At 23.1% G+C, this 20,836-nt stretch overlaps 6 protein-coding genes across 6 annotated transcripts; 5 read left to right on the forward strand and 1 right to left on the reverse strand.

The window, feature by feature from the left end:
• Positions 1-1,873: 1,873 nt before the first annotated feature.
• Positions 1,874-5,005, forward strand: PBANKA_0202500 (P-loop containing nucleoside triphosphate hydrolase, putative; the record flags this gene model as incomplete). Its single annotated transcript, XM_034564319.1, has 1 exon — positions 1,874-5,005. One exon carries the CDS (start codon positions 1,874-1,876, stop codon positions 5,003-5,005), a length of 3,132 nt encoding a protein of 1,043 aa, XP_034419751.1.
• A 634-nt stretch (positions 5,006-5,639) lies between these two features.
• PBANKA_0202600 (conserved protein, unknown function) lies at positions 5,640-6,323 on the forward strand (the record flags this gene model as incomplete). The annotated part of the gene is made up of 3 exons (XM_034564330.1): positions 5,640-5,750; positions 5,911-6,014; positions 6,245-6,323. The coding sequence occupies 3 exons, from the start codon at positions 5,640-5,642 to the stop codon at positions 6,321-6,323; spliced, it is 294 nt and encodes a 97-aa protein (XP_034419752.1).
• Positions 6,324-7,458: 1,135 nt separating this feature from the next.
• PBANKA_0202700 (kinesin-8, putative) lies at positions 7,459-12,277 on the forward strand (the record flags this gene model as incomplete). The annotated part of the gene is made up of 5 exons (XM_034564341.1): positions 7,459-11,385; positions 11,517-11,579; positions 11,663-11,785; positions 11,907-12,062; positions 12,164-12,277. 5 exons carry the CDS (start codon positions 7,459-7,461, stop codon positions 12,275-12,277), a joined length of 4,383 nt encoding a protein of 1,460 aa, XP_034419753.1.
• Positions 12,278-12,852: 575 nt separating this feature from the next.
• Positions 12,853-13,458, forward strand: PBANKA_0202800 (adenylate kinase-like protein 1, putative; the record flags this gene model as incomplete). The annotated part of the gene is made up of 1 exon (XM_034564352.1): positions 12,853-13,458. One exon carries the CDS (start codon positions 12,853-12,855, stop codon positions 13,456-13,458), a length of 606 nt encoding a protein of 201 aa, XP_034419754.1.
• Positions 13,459-13,779: 321 nt separating this feature from the next.
• PBANKA_0202900 (transcription initiation factor TFIIB, putative) lies at positions 13,780-15,080 on the reverse strand (the record flags this gene model as incomplete). Its single annotated transcript, XM_034564363.1, has 3 exons — positions 13,780-14,352; positions 14,443-14,897; positions 15,005-15,080. 3 exons carry the CDS (start codon positions 15,078-15,080, stop codon positions 13,780-13,782), a joined length of 1,104 nt encoding a protein of 367 aa, XP_034419755.1.
• Positions 15,081-18,264: 3,184 nt separating this feature from the next.
• On the forward strand, positions 18,265-19,605 carry PBANKA_0203000 (chromatin assembly factor 1 protein WD40 domain, putative; the record flags this gene model as incomplete). The annotated part of the gene is made up of 1 exon (XM_034564374.1): positions 18,265-19,605. The coding sequence occupies one exon, from the start codon at positions 18,265-18,267 to the stop codon at positions 19,603-19,605; it is 1,341 nt and encodes a 446-aa protein (XP_034419756.1).
• Positions 19,606-20,836: the final 1,231 nt, after the last annotated feature.

Here is a 20,836-nt window from a genome sequence, read left to right on the forward strand (position 1 = left end):
TTATAATTTTTTAATTATTTGTACATTGAATTTTTTTTTTATCTTTTTATTTCCATCAGACCTTTAATTAGCCACTCTTTATTTTGTACATTTTTTTTTTTCTTAACATTTAAAAATATATGCTTTAAAAAATATGACCATGTTAATATATTATCTCATATTTTATTATATATTTTTTTTTTCAAAAGTTGCAATAAATCGTATGGACATGTATATGTAGAGATATATCTCTATCGAATTAGTAACAATATTTATATATAAAATTTCATTAACAAATTTATGTTTTAGTTATTTTATTATAACCATATATAATTGTCTACGTATCGTTAATGTGTACTCAGACATGTTGATAAGCATTTCAAATAACTGAAAAAATCAAATAAATGTTTACAATATTACATTTTCTTACACTTTAAATGTGTGTGTGAGGAGGAAATAAAGAAGTATAATTGTGTTGATATAAAAATAAAATAAAAAAAAATTTTAATTGACAAATTATTTCGTCGGTTTATTTATTATCATTATTATTATACCTTTTTTAACCTAATATAATGTTCAAAATGATATTCCTAAGTATTGCGTCAACATATAGTATTTTCCTTATACCTTTCTCACTACAAGCGTGTGCATACTTTCCAATTAATTCTCAACAAAACATTTGTTATCTTTATTTTTATCTTACCAGCTAGCTATTTTTCGAAAAAAAACCTATACTAAGCTGAAAAGCACATACAAAAATACATAAAAAAGGGAAAATGAAACATCTGGTACTTATAATTTTATCTTTTAATTTAATTTAAAAAATATATAGTGGAATAAAGAACAACACTTCTTAGTTATTACACATAGTATGTGCATAGAACGATCACTGTATTTTTATAACTTTTTTATAATTGTTCAAAGGGATAATAAAAATTCATATACATATGTATATGCATGTATCCATTTTTTTTTCTCGGTGTAAATACTCGCTCTTAAATTATTTAAACGCTTTTTACATGATTAAGCTTTTTCTTTTTTTTAATTTTATAAAAAAGAATGGGAGTTTATTTTTACTATGCTTTCATGTTATTTTGCTACACATATAAACACCCTTTTCCTTATTCACATATTTATAAAAAAAAAAAATTAAAACTTCAACACATTTAATTTCCTTTTTTTTAATTGCCCATTTTCCTCTCTCCCTATTATGTATAAGACAAAAAAAATAAATTAGATGGAGGCGTATTTAACATTACATATTATAAATAAAATCATTTTAATAAAAGAAATAATAATAAATAAAAATGAAGAAAAAAACAAACAAATATAATAATTAAATACCTTTAAAATAAAAATGTAAATAGCATGATTAATAAAAAATAAGAGATATTTTTTTTCCCACGCCCTCCCATTTTTCGGTATATGCATATAAATAGCTTCAAAAAAACCCACTAAAAAAATTGTAAAAAGGTCACAAAAATACACACTTTCATCGAAGTTATTAATAAAGGGAAGTTAAGAGAAAGCATTCGAAGTAATATTATATATTTTATATTATTTATTATTGTTTGAAATTTTTTTTTGTATCTCAAATTATTATGCATTTTTTTTTATTTCATTTCTCTTTTTCATAATATTGTATAGCCCCTTTCCAGCTAGCTAAAATATTCAAGAAATTAAAAATCAGGGGTATTTAAAAAAAAAGTGTATGTGTGTATATATAAAAGGCTCATTGAGATGAATATTTATTTGCACACATAATTACGCAAGAAATTATTTCAATGCAAAACTTATTATGTATAAGTATTTCCACTTTATTCTATATAGCCACCTATAAAAAGTATTTGAATTGGGCTCTTCACTGATTCCCTTATTTCTTTTGGTTTTAAAAATGGAGTTAAATTTAGACGATTTTAATGATTTCGACCGGTTAGATAATATTTTAATAAATGAAATAGAGAAAGAAAAAAAACAAAATGTTGGAGACAAGCGTAAATTTGACATATACGATGATTATCAAGAGTTACTAAATACTAAAATACAAAAAAAAAATAATAAAAAAAAAGAGACTGTAAATAATAATTATGACAATGTCAGTAATATTTATGAACAAGGTCAGGAAAATATACAAACAAATGATAATTATCATATATTATTCAATCGAGAATTTCACAACCACTACATATTTAATGATTATAAATACTTAAAAGAATATGTGTATAAAAATAATTTAATGAGTGATGATATATATTTTAAAAAGGATGAAGTTATAATGAAAAATAAAATTGATTCACAAAAAATGTTTCAAACTAATGAAGATTTAACTGATTTTATAAAAATTTACGATGTTAATAATAATTATCCACCAATTTATTTGAATTTATTTAAAAAATCAGATACAGACACTACTTCTCAATCGCCTTATAATTACCCACTCAAAACTCATGGCGAAGAAGATATACCATCAAATTTACAAAAACAAAATATATCTATATTTACAAAATCGAAAAAAGAAAATTTTAGGGATATGCTAGAAAGAGTATTAAACGAAATAAAACAAGAAAATATAGATAAAGAAAGAAAAAATAAAGGTGAATATACATCTACAAATAATTTAATGTCTAAAGAAAATGATGAATCTAATATATTTTCTCAAAAAATGCCTACTGAAAATGTTAATTTTGTAGAAAAATATAGAGGCAAATATTTTTCAGAGCTTTTAACAGATGAAGCTATAAATAGGGAAGCCATTTTATGGATAAAACAATGGAACGATTTAATAAAAAAAGAAAAAGAAGTTATCTATAAAAATAATGAAGAAGAAAAAAAAGAATATTTTAAAAAATTTAACGAATTTCCAAAAATATTATTATTAGGTGGTTCAGCAGGAAAAGGAAAAACTACTTTAGCTTATGTAATTGCTAATCATTTTAAATTTAATGTTATTGAAATAAATGGTAGTGATGATAGAAATAAAGAAACTCTGATCCCATTTATAGAATCCATTGTTTGTAATAATTCAATTGGATCGAAACCTAACATCTGTATAATTGATGAAATCGATGGATTATCTAGTACATATCAAAACATTGAAGCTATTATGAATTTTTTAAATAAAAAAGATAAAAAAAATATGAGTATAATAAAAAGACCAATTATATGTATATGCAATGATATATATCATAAAAGTTTAAAAGAATTAAGAAAAATTTGTAAAGTTGTTTTGGTTGAAAATATTAATATACAAATGTTAAAAGGAAGAATTAATTATATATGTGATAAGGAAAATATTAAAATTAGTAATGAAGCCATAAATAAATTAATAGACATTTATAAATCAGATATTAGAGCAATTCTTAACACAATTTATTTCCTTTCCATAGGGTTACGATCATTAAATTTGAATGGAAATACAAACAATGGTGAAGGTACTAACTCAACATCTTATACTAATTTTAATAATAAAACTATAATTACTTTAGATACTCTTAATTTGTATTTATTTCACAAAGATGCAAACAACAATTATATTGAATTGCTAAATATTATATATGTCAAAAATAAAAATAAAAAATTAATAAAAAAATTATTGTTAGAATGTTATAACTTTTTTCATATATGTTTGGGAACTGAATATAATTATTTACAATCCTATTATTATATATACGACAATTTATTAAATATTCCTTTTAATGATTTTGATTTTTCTAAACTTGGATATGGATTAGACTTTTTAGCATTTTGTGATCATTTAGAATATAAACAAAAACAAATATTAAATTTTTCATTACAAAAAATGTTATATTTATCTGTTTATTTATTTATAATTATTATACATTTAAACACTAATTCACATATACAATATATATTAATGAACAATAGTACAAGCAATCATTTTAGAAAAAAACAAATCGATTTAAAAAATATGAAAAATAATTTTATTAATGACAAATTTGCAGTTATCACATATAAATATATATATTCAAAATATTTTTATTCAGAAATTTTGAATTATATATTTGCATTTTTTTATACAAATGAATTTTTTTTCAAAAATGTTCATTTATGGGGCAAACAAAATTACTACAAAGATATAGATTTTCCTAAATATATTCTAGTACCTTATGAATATAAAAATGTTAGTAAATTCAAATTATTTTCTTTGAAGCTTTTACTTTTAATGACAATCTTTAACATATCATTTACAAGTATTTCTTCTTCACTACCTCCAACTCAATCAGAATCCACAACTACAACTAAATCGATAACTAATCAAAACTTAAACAAACATAATAGTTTTTTAAATAATAATAATATGACAAAGGTATATATATTCGATCCATTTGTTGATGATTTGTTAATATATGCTCAAAAAAAAAATAACATTTTTTCTTCTTATCCATATAATCAAAATAAACAAATAAACTATATGACAAATACATCTTTTAATTTCAAAACTTTTCCAAATATTCTTAATAATGATATATGTGAAGCTTTGAATGATTTAAAAAACTGGATAAATAACATATCTGCAAAATATAACAAAAAAAATAAAGAAAAACATCTAAATCAGATGCAAATTGTTAAATCATCTTATAACCATAAAAATACAAAAAAATCGATATTTGATGTTACATATGCTTCTAATTTTGAACAATCGCTAACAGATATAATTTTAATTGCATATCAAAATGGATATCAACATTCATACAAACATTATTTTTTAAACCAACAAAATGAAAGTGATTATATAGAAAATAAACAAAAGAATCAAAGTTCAAATATATTATTAGACCACATCATACCTCAAACTAAAATACTAAGCAATAAAGATAATTCCATATTCACTATTTCAGATTTAATTGCTCAAGAAAAATCTTATATGAAAAAATATATAAGTAATAATAAAAATATATATTTTTCAGGAAAATATATTAAGACATCAGGTTATTATAAAAATGTGGAAGAACGATGTAATGCTGTTTTACAGCCATTAAATTTTTATGTCGTGGAAAATAAATAACTTTTTTTTTATTTTAATAAATTGTTAAATTATACAATACATTATTATTTTTTTTAAATAATAAATCTCTATGTATATAAATAACATCTTCTATTTGGATTGAAAACAATGTTTATGTATTTACATTTCATAATATTATACATATGTATATTATAACTGTTATTCATACTTTTCTATTTCTTTTCCATAAATATATGTTACTATTTTTCATTATATTTTTTTGAATTTCATCATAAGTTGAGTTTGTGATAAAATTCAAAATAATCCCACTGGCCCAGGCCCACAAATGTGCCATTTAATTGAATCCAGCTTTTTAACTATACAACTAAATAAGAAAAAATAATTTAAAAAAATATAAATCTAGCAAAAAAAATATTATTTTATATAGCGTGTAATAAAATGCAATTATGTATATTTTTACTTTTTCTACATTTTGTACAAACACATACTAACGTGAGTAGCTCATAATGCTTACTCAATTTACAAAATAATTAAAACTCCATAAAACTTTTAATATATTTATATTTATTTTTTCCCTTTTTTAATAATGACAATTTTTTTTTTTATATCACAATCCTTTCCGTTATATGTATTCATATTTTATGTACATAAATAAAATTTATTAAAAAAAAGAATGGGAACTAATAAACTTGAAAATCTGAAGAACAGTATAAATACATTTGAAATATTTATGAACCAATATATTGTAAAATACAAAAATAGCAAAGTTTGCTATATATGTAAGGTAAAAAGAAATATACTTCCTTAAAAATGTTAATACAAATATGTACAAAAAATATTATTTACATCCTATATGTTTTTATCATATTATTATTATTTTCTGTCTGCACGTATATACAAAATATATACATCCATCATTTCTTATTTGTTATTTCAATTTCCAGAACAAAATAAATATGAATGATATTCAAAAAATGGAAGACATTTGCCCTAAAATGTGGAAATATTTTCATGGTATAATTAACCAGCCACAATGCCCTTTACAAAGGTTAAAAAAAAATCTGACCGTGTTCATAATTTTTTCTCATTTATTTTAAAAAAATGTATATTATTATGCTAAATATTATGAACAAAGAATAAATAAAAAATCTGCAAATTATTATTTTATATAATCCGCATGCATTTTAATATCATCATGTTGAAGTAGAGTACTCTACATATTGTCCCATGTTACAACACCTCATCATTTTAATTTTTTTTTTCTCTTTTTATTTTTAGTTTTGGAAAGGTTTTAAAAGTGAAAGATTTGCGATTTGAAGAACTTGAAAAGTATAAGGATATTTTACAAAGAAAGTAAAAGCCTTAATATAGATTTGCAAAACCATTCATATATATAGAATTAAAAAAAAATAAAAGCTATTCTTTCTTTATTATTATTTTATAAACTTTCTATTTGTTCTTCATTTATTTATATATTTTTTGTTTAGTTTTATTTACACAACTATTATTATTTAAAAAAAACGTCGATATTATTTTATTCAATCACCAATGTCTTAAAAATGTGAAACTAAGAATTGGCTTGTTTAAGGAATATGCATATAGCACATACAATTTTAGCTTAACGCACAAATTAAAAAAAAAAAGAGAAAGATAAAACAGAATGAGGTTGTATTTTTTTTTTTTTTTTAAGCATAAGCCTTTAAGATCTACAAATAAATTTGTGTGTAATAACAAAACATTTTTTTTCCTACTTATTGTATTTTCTTATATTTGTATTTTTCCTGTTTTATGTATATGAAATGCACATTGTGCACTACTATTTTTTTTCAAACAATAAATAATATATTGTGAGTGAAAAAAATGAAAAATATTATGTATGGTCATAAAACTTATGCATATGTATCATACAATATATTACTAGGATTATGAAAATGCATAACATAAAAAAGTATAATATATATATATTACACACACAAACACACACACATTTTGTTTACTCTCTTCTCCACATGCGTTTTTCATATTATTATTATTTTTTTTATAAAGGGAACGAAATATAATTATCATTTATTTTTAAAAACCCGGTTGTGCATTTATTATTTATTCGCATTTTTTTTAATTTTTAGCTGTCTAATTTTGAAGAAATATATTGTATATATTTTTTTTTAATTCCTTAATTGACAGTAAAAATAAATTACAGTTCTCTACTTCGTGAATACATATAATATACCTTGGCGTATATATAACGTTTATATTTTCCTTATTTTGAAATTTTCTTTATAATGCATGTTAATATATAAAAAAAAAAAACAAGGGGGAGAAAACATAATTTGGCTATTTTAGCATGTATTCAGATAATATATATAAATGTTTAATTATGATAAAAAAAAATATACATGTACATCTATATATGTGCATCTACTTGATATACTAAGTTTGGTAAATTTTAAAAACATAAAAAAAGAATCTAATAATATAGTAAAGCCAAAAATATGAAAGATAAAGAAATCGTAAAGTTAAATTCAAATGGTGATAACCATTTAATAAATCTTAAAAATGTGCAAGATAAAAATTTATCAAGTAGTGGCATTCCTTCTCGCTATTCATCATTTGAATCAGATGTACAAGCATCAAAACAAAAGGATGATCACATCTATAATACTGATAAACTTAACAAAATTATGAACAACACTTCATCAATTGGTGATACTCAGTATTGTAACAATAGGATTGACGATACAAAATTACCAGAAAAACTTTTACAAAAATATTTTTCAAATAATTCTACATATAAATATACTAATTCGATAGAACACCAAAATATGATGAATGCACATAATGAAGATTTATCTACATATCAAAAAAATGAAGCAGCTGAACATATTGATATAAATAATCATAATAAAGAACAGAAAAAAAATGAACATGAAGAATTGAAGGGAGTTCATGATTTAAATTTTCAAAATAATTCTTATAAAAAAGAAGAAATATGTGAAAAAAAATTAATAGAACCCATAAAAAACACATCTATAAAAAAAGAAGAGGATCAAAAAGATACCATGAAAATATTTGTTAGTAATTACGGAGATAATATATATAGAAACACAGAAATATACAAAACTCACACAGAATCATGCAGAAATTTTACAGATCAAAAATATAAAACTCAATATTATGATGAAAATAAACTATCACCTCTATATAAAAATAAAAGTGATAAATTTTATGATACATTTAGCGAAGAAAAAAAAGAATTACATTTTAATTCGATAGATGAGTTGATGAAAGAAATACAAATATTTAATAATTCTATGCAAACTATAACATCTAATGATCCGACTTTTATACAAAAAAATAATAAACATATTTATTCAGAAAATAATTCAAATAAAAGAGAAGCAAACGAAATAAATAACAGTCTTATTATAGAAAACACAGTTAGTTGTTCTAATATATCGACAGATGCATGTTTTGGTGAATCGCCTCAAAATTCTAATCGAGAAAAATCAGATATCCTTGATAATGAAGAATATAATCTTCAGGAACACTCCAATAATAGTTGTTATGAAAAAAATGAATCCATAAAGAGTTTTAAAAATTTTGTTAAATCTGAAATAAAAACAGAAAACTCTATTTTGTTTACTGAGGATAAAGAGCCTCAACATACAGAATTAAAACAGGACAACTTAATGGGCAGTCAGTTAAATAAATCAGATGTAGAATACACTGATCAAGAATCTGATAATAACAACTCATGCAAACAAAATGATGTATCATCAATCTCAATGAAATTAACAGATGTAGAACCATATACCAAATTAGATAATGAAGAATCTATTGAAACTAGTAAAATATCATCTAATCAATGGGAAGAAATGAAAAAAAGTTTTTATGATATCGAAAATAACTTGCTTTATCTAAACAGAGAAAATAATTATTCTTTGGAACGAAACATAGAAGGAACCGAACTATTAAATGTAAACAATTCTGAAACAAATAAAGAAATAAAATTTGAGAAAAATGAAACTCCTCAAATATCATATCATACTGATGAATACAAAGAAAAAAACGAAGAAATAATAAAATCACAATTAGATTCTGATAAAAAATCTACAATTTACAATTATATACATAAAGATTCATTTCCAAACTATGAATATGATGATACTGAAACTAAACATCTAAATATTCTAAAAAATTGTTCAGAAAAAGATGAAGCATTTCAAAACAAAAATAATATATCTGAACAATTTAATTATAATTATTTACAGGATTTCACTAATAAGCAAAATTCATTAAATGGTTTTACTCCAAAAGATTATCAAAATAATAACAATTATTATTATACTGATAAGGAAATTGATATACATTCCCCTTATGCTAGAAGAGATGTACTTCCGGATCTTAGCTTGGAAAGATGCATCTATTCGAAGGAGGGTTCTCCTAATGGTAAAACTGACACTCTTAATGGGCCTGACACATCTAATAGAACCGATGCATCTAGAATTAACTCAGCAGGAAAGGGAAGGACACCAAGAAGTTCAAAAAGTGGAGGATCTACTAAAACAGCTTTTGCAATCGTAAAAACTGGAAAAATAAAACAAGCAGAAAAGGATTTAGTTAAAACACCAAAAGTTTTCAAAAAAACTGAAGGAAATACAAGAACAAGTGTCAATGGAAATTCAAACGGAAATGTGGGAACAAAATCTCCTTCAAATTATAATATTTCATCAAGTGCAAATTATTCTACACATTGTAATAATGGAGGAAACGGGGTAACTCCTACATCTACTAAAACAAATAAAAATGAAAAAGATATAACATACAATATGAATGTTGTAATTAGATGCAGACCAATGAGTAATAGTGAAAAAAATGAAGGAGCAAAAAATGTTATAAAAATTATGGATAATAAAATGATTGTGTTACTCGACCCAAGTGATAATACTGATAATGTATTAAGACAAAATAGAACTAAAGAAAAAAGATATTGTTTCGATTACGTATTTGATGAAAATAGCACCCAAGAAGATGTATATAATAATAGTGTAAAACCATTGGTAGATGCAGTAATAAAAGGATACAACTCAACAGTATTTGCATATGGAGCTACTGGTGCAGGAAAAACCCACACAATTATAGGTTATAAAAATGAACCCGGTATTATGATGATGATATTACAAGATCTATTTAAAAAAATTAAAACCTTAAAGGCTATGAACGAATATAAAATAAAATGCTCTTTTATTGAAATATATAATGAAAATATATGTGATCTTTTGAACCCATCAAGTGAATATCTTGATTTAAGAGAAGATCCTGTAAAAGGTATAACTGTTTCTAACATTTTTGAAGTCTGTACTACATCTGTTGAAGAAATTATGGAATTAATTCATACAGGAAATAGAAATAGAACCCAAGAACCCACAGATGCAAATAGAACCAGCTCAAGAAGTCATGGAGTATTACAAGTAATAGTTGAAGAAACAGAAAAAGGACAAGGATTATATCAACAAACAAAAAAAGGAAAATTGTGTGTTATAGATCTAGCAGGAAGTGAAAGAGCTAGTCAAACTAATAATAAAGGAATGAGAATGTTAGAAGGTGCAAATATAAATAGATCTTTGTTAGCTCTAGGAAATGTTATAAATGCATTAGTATCTAGAAGTAAAGGAACTAGTAAATCGAATTTTATACCATTTAGAGATAGCAAATTAACAAGATTATTAAAAGATTCTTTAGGAGGCAATTGTAAAACATTAATGATTGCTAATATTAGTCCTTCACATCTATCTTATGAAGATACTCATAATACACTAAAATATGCAAATCGGGCAAAAAATATTAAAAATGTTGTTACATCTAATTCTGTTGTAGTTAAACACCATTTAACTATGTATATAGATATAATCGAAAAATTAAAAACTGAAATAGAATGCTTAAAAGAACAATTAAATGATAAAGAAAAAACACACCATTTTATAATATCTGAATCTAATTCTACAAATTATGATTATTATGATTCAGTTAAAGATTGTGATAAAAATTCTTCTAGAGAGGAATTACTCAATATTATATATTTCTTAAAACGTGAAAATCAAAAACTTAGATGCAATTTGGGTTCTATAACCCCACATATTTCAACTTCAGATTCTTCCACTCCCACAAACGAATTTATTAAATATACAGAAGAAATTAATAATATTAAAATTGTTAATGAAAAGTTATTTATAGATAATAAAAAATTTAAAGTTAACATTCAAGAGTATATTCAAATAATAGAAAATATAAAAGAAGTTAATCACAAATATAAAGCTCAAATAAATTCTCTCAAAAATATGCTTTATAATCATGATGTTAGTCACCTTCAAATGCGTCTCTGGCTTGATGATCTTAAACGCAAATACACTCAATTAAAGGTTTGGAATAACTAAATTATATTATGTCAGATTATAGTATTAGTCAAAAGCCATAGTATACTAGAACCGTAGTAGTCCTAACCTAGATGCAGAATCGATGGTTCATTATTCATTGTTTCGTTTATTTGTAGGAAAACATAACAGATAAAGACAATGCCCAACTCCTAGAAGGATTGCAAGATGAACTTAATAAAGTATATTAAGTTCCTTCTATTTGTACATCTTATTATCTATCCTAAACATAGAATAATTTTTTTTTTTTAATATATATAAACAGGTTTTAAATGAACGTAAACAAATAAAAAATTTTATTTTGAATATCGAACAAAATCTTGTTGAAAATAAAGAAGTAAATATGGATGCACTTAAAGGAAATCAGATTAAAATGCTGGAAGAAAATGTAAAAACAAATTAAATTGAAACATAGTGTAATACATTTACAATTATAATTAGGATAAATAACATCTATATGATAAATACTTGTTTTATTTCTTAAAATATATACACTTCACTTTTTTTAGAAAAATAAAATGGAAAATCAGTTACAAATAAATATCAACCAAACTAACAATTTAATAAACAAACTAGTTGCAAATATAAAAGATGATCAAATGAAGAGCTTTATGTATTTATTTTATACAAACACTATTCTTATGCAAGAACGAGAGGATTTCCAGGTAGCTCATTAAGGCGGAAAAATTCAAAATAGAAAAAGAAACAAATATAGTCAAAACGATTAGCACAACCCTTTACTTATTTATTATTACAATTTTCTCAGGACATGTTTGAATTATCTTCTGTTATAATTAACCACAAAGAAAAACAACTTCAACAATTAATTGAAACATCAAAGATCTCAAATCTTTTTAACATTATAAAAAATAAAATTTAAAAATATTTGAACTTTATTTTATTATCAACATTATTTGATTCCGTAATAATAGAATCCCTAAAATTAAAATACGATACGATCCAAATTTTGTATTAAAAAAGTTAAGATGCAAAATGACGAAATTAAGTATGCAAAAGGCAAAATTAAGAAATAATATTTTAATTCATATCGTTTTAAATTATATTAACTTTATAATTTATTCCACCTACATTTCCAATTTGTTTTTTTTTCTTTTTTTCAATATAATGTTCAATTTTTAAATCAAAACTCAAACAAACTATTTTAAATATAATAACTTGCCATCATTGCCTTTTTCTTTTTAAATTTGCGAAAAAAAAAAAAAAAAACTCATAATAATAATTATATGAATAAACAGGTTTCGAAACATCAAAGTGTAGAATAAAACATATGTAAATTGCAAAGTTATAGTTAACTATATATATATATACATACACATATGCTATATGTTTCTTGAACAAGTTTCGACTCTTAAATAAATCAAAGTTCTTTTCTTTTGTTCGGAATAGACGAATATATATTATAATCATATCAACCTTGAATCAATTAATTCAAAAATGAAAATCGAATCTAAGGAAATACAGAACTCATCAAAACTTCCAAACATAATTATAACTGGGACGCCAGGAGTTGGTAAAAGCACCTTATGTGAAGAATTAGTTGAAATCATAAATAAAGATTTTGAAGAAAAGTTTAGAATAGATGGAAAAGAACAACTAAAAATGATACATTTAAATTTATCAAATATTATAAAAAATGAAAGATTATATGAAGAATATGATGACGAATTAGATGCAAGTATATTTAGTGAAGAACTAGTAAATCAAAAATTAAAAAAATTAAATTTACAAAATGGTGGTTATATAATAGATTTTCATGATGTTAATTTTTTATACGAAAATAAATATATCGATAAAATTTTTTTATTAACAGCATCAACAAATGTTTTATACGAACGTTTAGAAAAAAGAAATTACACGAAAGATAAAATTAAAAATAATATTGAATGTGAAATATTTCAGGTTATAAAAGAAGACATATTAGAGAATTATGACGATGAAAATATTTTTGTAGAGTTACAAAATAATAATTTAGAAGATCATGACAAAAACATTTCTTTTATTCAAAAATGGATTCATTCTTATATGACTCAAGGGTTCTAAGAGATGCTTCCATTATGCATTCCTCTACATCGTTCCTTCAATTTTCCCATACACTTTTTACACTAATTTTTTAATTTTTCTATTTATTTCCTTGTTTTGTTTGCTTAGATTTTAAAACTTATACCCTTCATTTGTATGCATCTATTTTACGAGAAAAAACTAACATAGTTTGATGCAAAAAGAAATGGAAAGTCATTCTCTTATCCTACACATAAAAAATCAAATCTTTACATCTACGTTATAATTATTTCAAACAAATTTACTGATAATATACAAACATATATAATAGATGAACATAAACGGGAAATACAATCTTATAATTTATCGCCTCTTTTTTTTGTCATCATGTAAATATTTATGTTTTAATATAACAAGTTTTGTGTTGTTATCCTTCAAATAATTTTTTGGTAAAATATATTCAGATGCAGCTAATAATTCTTTAAAGGTTGTTTTAAGAGTATTCGTTGTTACACCACAAACAGATGCAATTTGTGATAAATGTGGAAGCTTTATATTCTTTTCCTCACTAGTATTTAACTCAACAATTAAATGAATAGAACCACCACATAACGAATTTAATCTATGAGATGTTGTAATCAAAGTTGTAGCTTTCTTAACAACATATTCTATTGCTTCAATTAAATCTGTGGATAATTGTAATCTATTTGATAAAGAATAAATTAAATGAGATATATTTTCATTATAGACAAAAGCCCGAGACGGTAATACTTTTTTTAATTTATTTATTGTTTTTCCTAAATCTTTTTCTTTATAAGATCTATCAAACGTTATTAATTCTTTAATGCTTTTTATATGACCCGCTTCTCTACACGCAAGGTAAACAACTGCTAACATGTTTAAGTTGTTTGCTCGGTTTTTTAATTGGTCCATATCCTAAAAACGTGCAATTTTTTTAATTATATTTTTCATTTTATTTTATTTTTATTTTTAATTTCAAGATAAAGAACATTCATGCCCACTCACCTGCAACTCTTTTGTTATTTCTTTAGCTCGCTCAATTACATTGCTTCTCAAAAAAAATGTTTCACAAATTAATTTTAAAATGTTAAAAGCAGATAATAATGTTTGATCATTCTTATTAATCTGCGTCATCATATTAAGGTGTTGTAATTTTTTACTCGATTTAATAAAAGTAGTGCTAGTTAAATTATTTTCTAACCATATATCACTAGTTTCTCCAACTCTATTTCTATCATTACCTTTTGATTGCCCATCATTACTAAAATTTCTCCATTCTTGTTCTTCAGATAATATATTTGTTTCTACAACTAATCCACATCCATTACATATTTGTGTACCTTCACTAGTATCACATATTATTATTCCTTTTTCTTTACAATCTGGACAAATATTATTTTGGAAACCTCGAAAGGAATGAAGTAACCTTCGATTTATATTCCCAGGTTCGTGATTACCATCTGAAAGTAATAGAAATAGTAACAAATATATATATATAGATATATATATATTTCTCAATAATAATACACACATTTTTTTAATCATAAAACTTATATGAATAAATTACTTATTTTTGATGAGTGATTTTTTCCAAATGAAGGGCTTAAAAACAAATTTTTATTTTTATTATAAAGTGATGACATTTCTATATTTTTTCATTTTTTTATGTCTGCTTTACTATGCAATTTTTTTATAGATAAACTTTAACTCTTGAAAAAAAAAAAAAAAAACTTCCAATCTTTAATTATAAACTTTTGAGTTATGCTACATTGGATGCATATATAATAATACAAAAGGAATCATGTTTTATCAAATATTTTTTTTTCTTTTATTATGGAGAAGAATCCTTGATATACAATAAAGCTTAATTATAAAAATTAATTATATTTTTTTATTTATTATCACCAAATTACAAAGTTGCGTATGTATATACATATATGATATTTATTTACTTGCTTTTTTTTTTTTCTTAATATATATGTATATCTCTTTTAATATAGTTGGGAAAATTTTCATATGAACATGCAATACATATAAGGAAAAATTAAAAGGCGAATTATTTTATTATATATAACCTATATTACAAAAAACATTTTTTACGACTCTATATTCAAAATTTTTGATAATTTTTTTTGTCAAATATGATGAAATGAAAAATGAGAGGGTGGCAATGAAAAATTAAATTAATGTAGCTAAATAAAAATAGTTAATAATTGTATAAATATTGAATATAAATGAACAAGTAGAAAGCCAAAATAAAAAATATATAAATAATACATACAATAATACCATATAACTTATATATCAAAATGTAAGAAAAGTGAAAAAAATATTTATAATAATGGATAAAAATATATGATAAAATATACTGATATTGTAAATTATTTTTTTTGTTTTAACCAAAAATTAAATAATAAAAAAAAACATCAACTATATATAATACAAATGAGAAAAAAATTAAATATATATTTTTATTAACAAGATGAAAATCCGGATCTCTTTTTCCTTTATTTTAGATTTTTAGCAGCAATCAAAATTCAAAGAAAAAGTACATTAGTCCCCGTGTTCGATTTTATATATTACACGTTTTGTTTTTTTGTCAATTCTACGATTTCGACAGAAAGAAAAAAAAACATTACCTAATGTATACCCATGATAATTTTTAAAAAGGGTACACATAAATAACAAAAAGAAAGGACGTGAAAGAAATCGATTTACGCTTTCCTACATAAAACTAACAATTACACGTATATAAAACAATATATATTGTGTTTATAAATTTAACTAAATTACTGAACTATTCAGTGAATAAATATGCCCTCCAAAAAATCTAGCGACAATACGAACTATTTTGATAATTTATGAACATGGTCATATTTTTTATGTCTAATGTAAAATAATTACATGAACAGGTAGCCTAAATTATATCCTTTGCCATTATTTTATCGAAAACACCTTTTAATTGTACGATGTTTTACTATGTAAATTTTAAAAATAAATTTAATAAAAGGTAGAAATATTTTAAATATTCTTGGTCTTTAAAATTTATTTATTCATTGAATGTTTACATAGATTTGTAAAATTATACATAAACCCTAAGTTACAATTTTGACACATTTAAATATGAAGTTTATAAAAATACTATTATATGGTTGTTTTTTTTCTTCCCTCAAAAATCAGAAAAAGCAAATATATGCATGTTAAGAGTTTTCTCATTACACAATAAAAACTAAAAAGAGAAAGATATCACAAAAATGTATCTTTATTTTTAATAAAAAACGCTTTATTAACAATATCATATGGTAGAGCTTATATGAACATAAATTATGTACACGTACATGCACATTATGAATATATGCCCTCATATTTATGTGTGCAGATAATATTTTATTTATTTATAGTAAATCATTAAGATAAGAATACATGGGTTTAATATTATTATTGTTACTTTTTTGGTCCTTTAAGCTTATATAAAGTTTAATAATGAAATTTTCGCAAAAAAAATATCCCTTTTAAATATGTACATTAAAATAATAGTAACTTTATCGAACTATTTTTTTTATATTTTTTCTTATACACTTATGTCTACAAGCAAGTAACAAAGTTCGCAAATACACAAAGAGAGAGCGCGTACATCCATAACTTATGCACTCATAAGCTTTTACAAATAAATAAATAAATATATATATATATATATATATATATATATTTAAAATGATAATATAACTTTATATTAATGTGTAACCTCCTTTCTTCTATAAATGTTTGTAGGTTTCGATACTAGCAAAAAAAAAAAAAAATTATAAAATTTTCGCTGAATAGCTATTTCAATGTGCATACATAATATTATCTTAATTTTTATACATATTTTTACGATTTTTCGAAATTTTATATATTATTAATTGTATATAAAACAATATTTTTTCACATATAATATACTTTTCATAAATTAGTACACATTATTTTTTCCCCGTTCTCTCCTCTGGCCCTTTTAATATAAGATTGCTTAAAATCAGTTACACACATTATATATTGCAAAATCCAATTTTAACTAAAATATGCACACATATGCGTTATAATATACCCCAGAAAATCATATCCATCATTTTATAAAATCTTTATGAATCATATAGGAAGCTCATTTTAAGAAATAAAAAAAAAAAACTAGATTCTCATATGAATATATACATATATGCTATATATAGGCAAAAAATAAATATATTTTTTTTTATATACACACAAAATATTATATTGTAATTTTCAATGCATATAAATAAAATACAGCCCAACAAATATGAAAAGCTAATAAAATAATATGCCCACCAAATATCGAAGCTAAAATATATTTATCCCACTAAAAAATATATGGATATATATATATATATATTTATTTATTTATACATATTAATTTGTAATCCATAACATAATACTACATCTATATTTCAAAGGTAACAAAACGTAAGCAAGAAAAAAAAAGAAAAGAAAAAACAAAACTAAAAAAAATGCATATATACACTATATATATAAATGATGAGTTTATTCTCAATCCCTATCTATACTTGCTTAGTACAATTATGCATTAATTCAACATACCATAATAAAATATATTATTTAAAAGGAGCAGATTACAAATAAATTTGTCGAAAATAATTATCATATATTTTCTGTTTTTTTTTTCTTCTCATTTTATATACATAACTTCCCCTTTTGTAGCCTTGGCCATATTTCCAAGTTAATAATTTTAATACGATTTATTTTCATATTCTTTAAATAATAAGATAAACATATTATATATCAAAACAATATTCATAAACACATCTAAATATAATGAATGCCCTTAAAGAGTGTAAAAAAAGAAAATCTAACGCATTAGACGAAGCTTGCTTAGAATTAAGTGAAGAACCAACTAATGAAGAAATAATGAAAGAAGAAGTCGAAAATGTTGAAACTCAATTTGCAAATTGGAAAACAAACAGTGGGTTATTATATGATTTTGTTTGTAGAAAAGAATTAGAATGGCCATCATTGTCAATGGATTTTGGTGATTATAGTGACGAAAATATCAAAGATAATGTTTTAAATCAAATAGTATGTGTAGGAACCCATACATCTAATAATGAACCCAATTATTTATATGTGTGTGATGTTTTATTCCCACTTGAGCAATTGCCACAAGATAAATGTGTTTACAAAATAAATGAAAGCTATGAAGGTTTTGATTTTTGTCCAGAAAAAAATAAAATTACAATTAAATCAAAAATATATCATGAAGGAGAAGTAAATCGAATCCGATTTTTACCTTTAGAAAAAAAACACATTGTTGTTACTAAAGCAATTGATGGAAATTTACATCTATTTGATATAAATAAACATAGTATTGATGATACCACAAATAGTGATTCAAGAAAAATGAGCCCAGAAATATCATTCATTGGTAATAATTCAGATGGTTTTGGACTTGAATTTAATAGTCTAAAAAAATATGCATTAACTTGTGGTAATGATGGAAGCATAAATGTATATGACTATAATGATTTGAGTGCAAAATCTTTGAACCCATTTTATTCAGTAAAATATAAGTCACCAATTAATGATGTTTCTCCAACAAATGATCCAAATTTAATATTAGCATGTGCAGATGATGGTTATATTTTAATGTATGATCTTAGAATTAAAACTACAGAACCCGCTCAACAAGTTTTAGGTCAACAAGTTCCTGTCAATGCTATTTCTTTGAATACATTTACTGGACATTTTGCATCTGGAAGTGATAATGGAAAAATTAAAGTATGGGATATTAAAAAGTTCAATGAGCCTGCACATATCATCAATGCACACAAAGAAGCTATTATCAGATTAAACTTTTCTCCAAATGATTCTTCTATACTTGCATCTGCAAGTAATAATCGTTTTATTAATGTTTACGATCTAAATAAAATCGGTGAAGAGTTAGATGCAATCGACTTGTCTGATGGTCCATCTGAACTCATTTTTTCACATGGTGGTCATACACAACCTATAACAGATTTTAATTGGAATCATCACAAAAAATTAAAAATGTTCATAGGTTCAACAGCAGAGGATAATACCTTACAATTTTGGCAATTAAAAACCGAATTACTTGACGAGGAAAATACCGTTTCTACATCTAACACAGATGTAGAATAAACAAACATATATACATCTGTGTATGCATGAGAGAAAGAAAAAATTATCCCGTTCGAATATATTGTTTTTTTTTTTATCATTTATTGAATCACACATCGTTTTATTGCATCTCTTATGCTTATGATATGTCTATTACTCATTATTTTGCTTTGCTTTTTTTTTTCTTTCTTTCTTTCTTTCATTCTTTATATTTTTTACTGCATCTAATACTGCACACACAGAACAAATGCATATGACACAATGTATACTGAACTCATTTTTATAAACCACTTTATAATATTATCGTATTCAAATTGATTATTTAGAAAAAAAATATAATTATCATCTTACTATTGATATTTATCAAATAACTCAATAGTTTATATCCTTAATGAATTCCACTTTTTTTTCAGAAATAAATCATTACATCATTAAAAAAGTCTAAACAAAATATAATCTTTCATAATTTGAGATTCACCAATGTTCGAACTAACGAATCTTTCCATGCATCTACTTGGTTATTCACATTCTAACGTTGTGAAAATTGCCCATACAAAATTATTCGAAGCAAATTTTATTTTCATGCATTTGTTTTTTAATTAAAAAAAATGGAGAATAAAAATAGAATTAATTATTTCTTCGATTTTAATTAAAAAAAAGTATACATATATATATGTTTAAGGGATTATATATATTTACATTGAATAAAAGAATGTGTGGGGGAAAAAAAAATAGAAATGAAATATACACGTTCATATTCCACAATATATAAAACAAAACGAAAAATAATTGCACTGTTAATTATAAAATATGGTTAGCAACATTTTCACTCTAATTATTTTATTGCCGCTTTACACAGCTTAACCACTTCACTCTGCATACACATTTTTAATCATACTCATTTAAAAACATTTGAAGATAAAAAAAAAAAACAGAAAACCATGCACCTGGTCAGGTAAATTAAGAACATAAATAAATACATATTACTCTATTTAGTTCATAAGAATATATATATATAACAAATTATATAAACAAATTTAATCACATTTTGTGTGCAGCATATATATATGCATTAAAATATGTGAATATACTTAATATATTCCATATTTTCTAAAAAATTGCATGTATATATATATATATATATATATATACATGCATACATGCGTGAAAAGTTGGAAGGATATAACTTTTGTCCAATTTACTTTTCGAGTTTTCAAATTAATGATATAATTTTTTTTTTTTTTTAAATTAA

This window comes from Plasmodium berghei, assembly GCF_900002375.2.
Source record: "Plasmodium berghei ANKA genome assembly, chromosome: 2".
Taxonomy (NCBI): Eukaryota; Apicomplexa; class Aconoidasida; order Haemosporida; family Plasmodiidae; genus Plasmodium; species Plasmodium berghei.